Raw genomic sequence first — 7,549 nt, forward strand, 5'->3', positions numbered from 1 at the left:
TGAAGGCTGCGGTAGCGGCTGCCTGCTCTATGTAACGAAACTGTAATAAAGCAATTGGATATGTTATTTTTAGTCAGTGAATGTTATTATATGTAAAACTTTAGTTGAATTACTCATTCCTGGAAATAAGGAAAAAGAAGACAGTGGCTGATGGCTGTGATTTTAGTCGCTTTCCTACTGGCATACACAAGTTTATGGGGCAGGACTTTCCGGGCTGACGGTAAGTTAACAAGGTTAAATGTGCGAATCCTTTATAACTGTAAGTGGCGGGTTTTACTCTTAAATAATCTGTTAAGAATGCATCAAAGCAGAACAACACTTAAGGCTTTCGTTTATGGGACGGGCTTGCATTTGATGAAGAATACATTTCATCACTAGTTTGTGCTGCCGGCGAAAAGATTAGGATCAGATGATGTTGAGCTGGTAACCAGTCGCACTTTCCAGTTCCTACAGTGGACTGTAATGAGTGAGGTGAAGTTACCATGTGCACATCATGAAATATGGCTCAATGAAATAAACAAGTGAACCCAACACACACAGAGAGTGACCTGGTTTACATGATCTGTGTCGGTGTCACACACCGGGCTGCCAGGCAGACTTTGCACCCGGATGTGCAGCCCGGCGTTTGAAGGCGTAGTTAATTAGAAACGGTCAAAAGACAAGTGCACCAAGCAAGAGAGGAACCGCTGATGAGGACTTAGAGATTCAAGTTCCTCCGGATTTCTGTTATGGGCATGCGCTAAATATGCCGACAAACTGGTCCAGATGAGTCTGATGTGGCAGCTCAGTCCCAGACAGTCTGGCTGGGATGATGAATGAAGTTCCCATACAGGATTAAATAGTGAGATGCTTGATTTGAACTTAGTCTCTGAAATGCACTGATGTTTACATGTAAAATGTCCTCAAACAGTGAAGCAGTTGCAGTGTTTTTTTTTTTTTTGTTTGTTTGTTTTCCTATCACTCAGCAAAAACACCCATTTGCTCAGCTGCTGCCAGGCTGAAATGTAAACAGCTTCACCTTCATGCACCATTAGCTGCTCTGGCACTCCATGTTTACCGTGCCAGTTGTAGCACACTCATGTTAAAGAGAGCCAGCCTTAAAAGACACTGTGCAAAGCCTTAGGAACCTTGCTTATGAAAAAAAAAACAGGAATTTGCTCACTCTATGCACTGAATCTCACAGGACCAAGAGGGTTGTGTTGAGTGGCACCTTGACTCTGCCTAATTTTCTCTCTCCTGGTTTGTAGCTCAGACTTGTGTGGATGAGCAGAGATTCGAGGAGCAGGTGGTGTATGTGGGGCAGGGTGCCCCATATCGACTGAGATGCCCTCTAGCGCCTGATCCTCCTCAGAGCCCCCACCAGCTGCAGCTGAGCTGGCTGAAGGATTGTCTGCCGCTGCCTGGACCCTCGCCTTCCAGTCCTGCTCAGGGCCCGCTCACTCCTGAGGGGAGGGCCTTCCTGGATTTCCCCAGCCTCAGCTTAAAGGACCAGGGAAATTACACCTGTGTGGATAAGGGCAACAGTACAGCATCATTCACTGTGCATCTCACCATTAGAGGCAAGTGTTCTTTGAGAATGTACTTGAATGTTTGAAGAAGAGATCCCTGTGTTTTCAGACTAGGTATAACATAGTGGTGGGCAATATGGAAAAAAATCAAACATCACAATATTCTGCAACATCAGAGTTCTTTGTTATCAATATTGTGACGATGTTGTAGGATGACTATTGGTGTATTACTGAGAAAGGGAGGGAAGGCTTATGCTTTTCTTTATGTTTGGGAGACATTTTTGTCTGTGAATGCATGTGTATTTGTGCAAAATGAAGCAGGAGCAGGTGTTCTTAATTTCAAGCTGCTCAGCTGTGGCAAACCTCGATACTGATGTAATAAAATCATCGGCAACTTCTCACTGTGTCATCTAGCACCATGTCCTCAAGGTGACTCTCTCAGTAAGCTATTGTTGGGCGTCCTGTGGTAAACTTAGACTGCATTGGTGAAGGGGCTCCTTGCTACACCTGCAAGAAGGCGTTTGGTTTCAGGGTGCCCTCCAGCAAATATGTGGCGGTATCAGGCTTCCAGCAGTGGCCAGCACACATGAAGGCCTCTATTGTCTTTAGCTCCTCTGGACAAAATAGAGAAAATAGTTGTTAATATAAAGGAACACCATTAAACATCATAGCACATCTGATCAGTTCACTATCAGGCTTTCAGTCAGGATTATAGATGACCCATCACACTCCTTGCACACTGAATACAACCTTAAATACTGAGCAATAAAATCAAGAGAAGTACTTCCTCATCAATCCACGGAGCATCCCGAACCTTTATTAAAGAAATTCCTGCGAAATGGACAATTCACATCGACTTCTTGCATCTGCGCTTTAAAATCAAGCAATTTTAGTTTTACAACTTAATATTTATAAAGCCGCTGTGTATTGCTGATGTGGTTAATGTGTCTTTTATTGTCTGAGGTCTTTATTTGCTAATTAAACTCCCCTTGGCGCAATCAAGGTTTTCATTCGTTCATTTAGTAAAGATCACTGTGGTTTGTTTTTACACAGAGTCCCAGTGCTCCAAAGCCCCAGAATATCAGCCTAATGGAGGCCTAACTAGGCTCTGGGGGAATCTGGGATCTAATGTGAAGCTGAACTGCACAGCTCTCCTTCAATGGGACCCGCGTGAGGAGCCGTGTGATGTGACCCTGTGCTGGAGTAAAAATGGCACTCCTCTCACCAACCGCACGCTTGACCTGCAGAATACGTCCTCATGGTGCTGTGAAGCTTTTAAAATATGGATTTTTCATCATTCCCTGTTAACATGCACCAAATAAATGTATTTTCACAGTCAGGACAGTGGAAGTAAGTTGAAGTTTTCCCTCTTCCACGCCAGGTCGCCTGGTGCCGGCCTGCTGGTGGTGAGCAGCCTGCTGGTGGTCGACCTCAGAGAGCAGGAGGACTTTGGGCTCTACAGCTGCACAGTGAGGAACGCCTCCGCTGAGTTCAGCCTGCAAAATACAAGTAAGGTGCCATTTAGGACAGGAAGTACACACACCCAGCACTCTGCCTGAGCCTTGCTAATTTTCACATGAACATTTTTATGACCTATTCAGATTATTTAGCCTCCTAGTTTATGAATAACCTGTTGTAAGTGCTGCTACGCTGGTGCAGGTCTGTGGTCTGGATTTGTACTTGCAGTATCTTTTGAATTACCACGGTTTATGGCTGATTGTCACTGTTTAAGACCGGCCATATTCACAAACATGTTCTTAAGGCAGATCTTAAAAAATCACTTGAGAAATAATTTTACGTAGCTGTTAAGAAGGTTATTGATTGCATTTCTGCATTATTGTCTTAGTAGCAACCTCATCTCGCACTGATTTCTTAATTTTTTTTTGACTTACAAGCTTCTTAAAATAGAGCCTAGATTAATATCTTAATAAGGTTTAAGCTCAACTAAGACAAACAGATCCTCCACACTGTTTAAGTAAAGTCTGCGTCAGTGTGCGTCAGTGTGCGTCAGTGTGCGGAGGATCTGTTTATCTTAGTTGTTGCAAGTTCCTGCTGCCTTCTAGCACCTGACGACCTGTGGCTGTGCGAGGAGTTTGCACTGATTAAGGTTTAAGCTCACTTCTGACCAAATTTAAATTGTCTTTTTTTTTAAGCTTAGCATGTCAATATTAATGCTTTCAAACGCGTAGCAGGGAACTTGCTTTCATATATTAGACTAGAAATCCATTTTGTTGCTTTCCATGCTGCTCTTTAGTTACTTTACATAAGCATTTGAAAACATTTAAACTGGGTGGCATTTAAATTTTAAGCTGGAAAACATTTGAATTGGTCGCTGTTATTACCTAAAGCCTATAGCCTAACTGCAGAATCAAAAATTTGCTTACATGAGACATACGGCCTGCTTGGGACTACACTAAGAGGTGATAATATAAAAAGTTGAAACATAAGTAGAAAGTTAAGAAAATACATGAGAACTGTTTTTGAGAATGTCTCCTTTATTTCTTAAGACTAAAGTTGAGGGAAAAATGGCACTTGAGAAGATGGTTCTTCATCTAATGTGTCAGTCCTTCTTTGTCCTCTAATGTGTCAGCTCAGGTTAACCAGGTCAGAAACCTTTGTGCTTAGCAAAACCAATTGATTCTGATTCATGTAGATATGCCTGAATTAATTGTGAAGATGGTAGTCCGCTCACACTCGTCTGTCAGGAACAGGACTTATTCATTCAGTGTTGAAATGCAAAGACCCTTCGCACGTCACAGGAGCCACATTCAGGCATGCATAATAATCAGGGAGTGTTGGCTGATTTTGTGTTTGTGTGTGTGATCAGATCGGCCCAGCCACACAGCTGCTGTTATTGCAGCCATCATCCTCCTCCTGGTGCTGGCCACAGCTGCTGTTGTGTACTCCAGGTGTCACCTGAACATCAAACTCTGGTACAGGGACTCCTATGGAGACTATGAGCTCAATGGTGAGAACTCTTTTTGATGTGTAATGAAGCTCAGTGTGTTCAACTCTGCAAGAGCACAGTCCAAAAGCACTCATATCTTTGCCTCTCCATGTCTACAGATGGCAAATTGTATGATGCCTACGTCTCCTATGTAAACAATGACTATGACAGGAAGTTTGTCAACTTTATTCTCAAACCTCACCTGGAGAATAAAAATAAATACAAGTTGCATCTCAATGACAACGAGATCCTGCCCGGCTCAGGTAACCTCAGACACCAGTTTTACTCTGCAAACCTCTGAATTTATAAACTTACTGTATGTGAAACCTTGCTTTTCCAATCTCTTAATGTTACAACCGCATTTGTTTGTTGGCTTTAATGTTGGCAATAAATGACACTCATTACAAGTTGCTCAGCAAGATGCTCAAAATAGAAGGTATATCCGAATATCATCACCAGTGCACCAAAAATACAGTTTGTCTCCAGAACCTTCCGCAGAGCTGCTAATGAACGTGAGTCGGTCTCGGCGTCTCATCGTGATACTGTCCCACGCCTACCTGGAGCAGGACTGGTGCTCCAACAACTTCAGGTCAGACTGTCACACCTGCTGGGAAAGAACCAGAGCTCAAACATTTTCACAGACATCACAATGCCTTTCACAAGCATTTAACCCTTTGAAACCTGAGCAAATTTGCTTGATAATAATAAATAAATAAATAAAAATAATGAAGAGGCAAATGACCTGAGATTAATCAACCAAACAAATTTTTTTTCCTGTAGCATAATTTAATATATAAATATGATACTTACAAATCTGACAATCGATCAATCTGACATTGATCCAAATTTTAAAGAGTTGAACTGTGAGTAAAAAAACTACTGCGGCGTTCTTACCATCTGCCACTTGAAGGCGCTGTTGCTACTACCACACTGTTTGAGTTGTGATGAGGCTGTGTGACGTGTGTTTTCAGACAAGGCTTCCTGCACCTGCTGGACCTGTCCCAGCGGCCCATCCTCATCGTGTTGGAGGGTCAGCTCAAACACATGAGGTCAGAGGTCAAGCAGCAGCTCAGGGAGCACCAGCACAGACTCACCATGCTCACCTGGAGGCACAACTCTGTGGTAAACATGCAGAACAATGAGCAATGAGTTTCGTTATTATTCTTATTATTATATTAGTCCAAAATTTGATTGTTTTTGGGTTAGTAAGACTGAATATCTTGTCAACACATTTTTTTTCCAGTAGTGGAAGTACCTGAACTGATATAGGCAGATGTAATTGACAACAACAGATTACTATTATTTATATAATTCATATAAAGAAAAGGGCATATACAAATTAAAAGTTTCCACAGTACATGCAAACAAGACCTCTGTCGTTTTGCTGTAAGAAAAAAGTTGTGTTTGTTTTAATTTTACAGCATGGTCTTGACCGCTGTGTCCTCTGTGTCCTCAGACCCCATCTTCAGTCTTTTGGAAGGAGCTGGCCTTAGCGATGCCTCGCAGGCTCGTCCTGCACAGCGACTCCGCCGGAGACCCCCAGACTCTGCTGCAGGACGACAAGGACCCCATGCTGACGCTCAATCCCGACTACCTGGACTGCCGCTCGGATGTTGACCCCGCTGGAGACCTGGGTAAGACCACCAAACTCCTCAACTACTGAGGCGTACCGCCCCAAATGAGGGATATGATACTGTTAAAATGTCATTCATCATTATTTGCACAAACAGAAAACCATATATTAAAGATTTGCATGGTGGCGGCAAGGTTTATCTGTTTGAATTTGAAATAGTTGATTCAATACCTAGAAATCATGTAACATGATGTGAGTAAACTGCACACAGCAACCTCATGCTTATACAAGAGCTGGTCTGCGATCAGTCTATGCCAAACATAACAAACACTCAATAGTAGCTCTACTTTATAATTCAGACTCATGAGTCACATGTTTTTACAGAAAATTTTTGTTTAATGCAAGGTTTTTGTGGGAAAAATGTATTTTTTGTGGAAAAAATCGTGCTTAATGCAACAGCAAGGTAGATTTGCACAGATTTGGTGCATATTTTCCATGTGTCGCCTCTGTTTGTGTTGCAGGGCTGCGTCTCCCTGTGTACAAGGCGCTCACATCCAGGGCCCCGGTCCTCCCTCCTGCTCCTGCCGCGGCAGCTGAGCCCAAACCCTCAGACATCGACGTGTCTGACCTCGGGTCCCGCAATTATGGAGCCCGCTCAGACTTCTACTGCCTGGTCACTGAGGACGACATCTAAACCACAACCTCCACATGTCTGATTGTCTCTAAGCATGACCACATAACTACATGATGATGCACATTTTTATTACTTACACTTTACCTGGATTTTTGTTTGTTTGTTTGTTTGTTTTTCCTTAGTGTTTTTGAAATCAACAAGTGTTACAATTTTGTGCTTTTTCCACTTACCAAAGACACATATTTTATATTTTGTACTCTTGAGAATCATTAGTTTTTTTAAATCTGATAATACTTTTATGAGAAGATTGCAGTAGAAGTAATTAACTTAAACACAAGTCGATCAGGGAAGACAATACCACAGACTGTGCCACTGTGTTTGCGAATATTGTGTGTTTGTAGACATTTTATAAGACTGACATTTCACAGCAAAGTTCTCTCACATAGCCGCCCAGCAGAGGGCAGAGTAAGATGAAATATGACGGTCCAGTTGTTGTCATCGCTGCCAGTAGAGATGGACAGGAAAGAAACCCAAAACCTTTCAGTTACATGACACATGACATGCCACCTGCACTGAAAAAACTCTTGTCATTTCTCTCCACTTTAAAAGCCTCACCGCTTGTTGTAACAACACGTCAATCTTGTTAATTAAACAGTTCAACCAGATCTCTGGCTGGTTTGCGATCTTTGTCCCGCTGAGGTAATGATTGACTGTGGAAGTTATGAAAAGGTGCAGCAGGGAAGGTCTGATATCGTTCCTGTCTGAGCAGGAACAAATATGTAAACAGGGAGGGGCCCGCATTTCACTGCGTTGGTGTCAGTCTCTTACAGCCACGACAAACACGGCACAACCTCGCAAGGAAGTGCTAAAAAAAAACAAAAAAAACA

At 42.6% G+C, this 7,549-nt stretch overlaps 1 protein-coding gene across 1 annotated transcript; it reads left to right on the top strand.

Moving 5' to 3' along the window:
- On the top strand, positions 1 to 6,803 carry sigirr (single immunoglobulin and toll-interleukin 1 receptor (TIR) domain). Its single transcript, XM_030053828.1, has 10 exons — positions 1 to 220; positions 1,248 to 1,559; positions 2,562 to 2,769; positions 2,890 to 3,017; positions 4,336 to 4,476; positions 4,575 to 4,718; positions 4,942 to 5,044; positions 5,427 to 5,577; positions 5,912 to 6,089; positions 6,550 to 6,803. The coding sequence occupies exons 1-10, from the start codon at positions 151 to 153 to the stop codon at positions 6,720 to 6,722; spliced, it is 1,608 nt and encodes a 535-aa protein (XP_029909688.1). The 5' UTR covers positions 1 to 150; the 3' UTR covers positions 6,723 to 6,803.
- Positions 6,804 to 7,549: the final 746 nt, after the last annotated feature.

The sequence above is a fragment of the Myripristis murdjan genome, chromosome 6, assembly GCF_902150065.1.
Source record: "Myripristis murdjan chromosome 6, fMyrMur1.1, whole genome shotgun sequence".
NCBI lineage: Eukaryota > Metazoa > Chordata > Actinopteri > Holocentriformes > Holocentridae > Myripristis > Myripristis murdjan.

Excerpts from the sequence above, each read along its gene's own strand:
- sigirr (XM_030053828.1), top strand. The coding sequence starts at position 151 with ATGGCTGTGATTTTAGTCGCTTTCCTACTGGCATACACAAGTTTATGG. Across the intron at positions 5,045-5,426 it reads TGGTGCTCCAACAACTTCAG|ACAAGGCTTCCTGCACCTGC; the intron begins GTCAGACTGTCA and ends GTGTGTTTTCAG. Across the intron at positions 5,578-5,911 it reads CCTGGAGGCACAACTCTGTG|ACCCCATCTTCAGTCTTTTG; the intron begins GTAAACATGCAG and ends CTGTGTCCTCAG.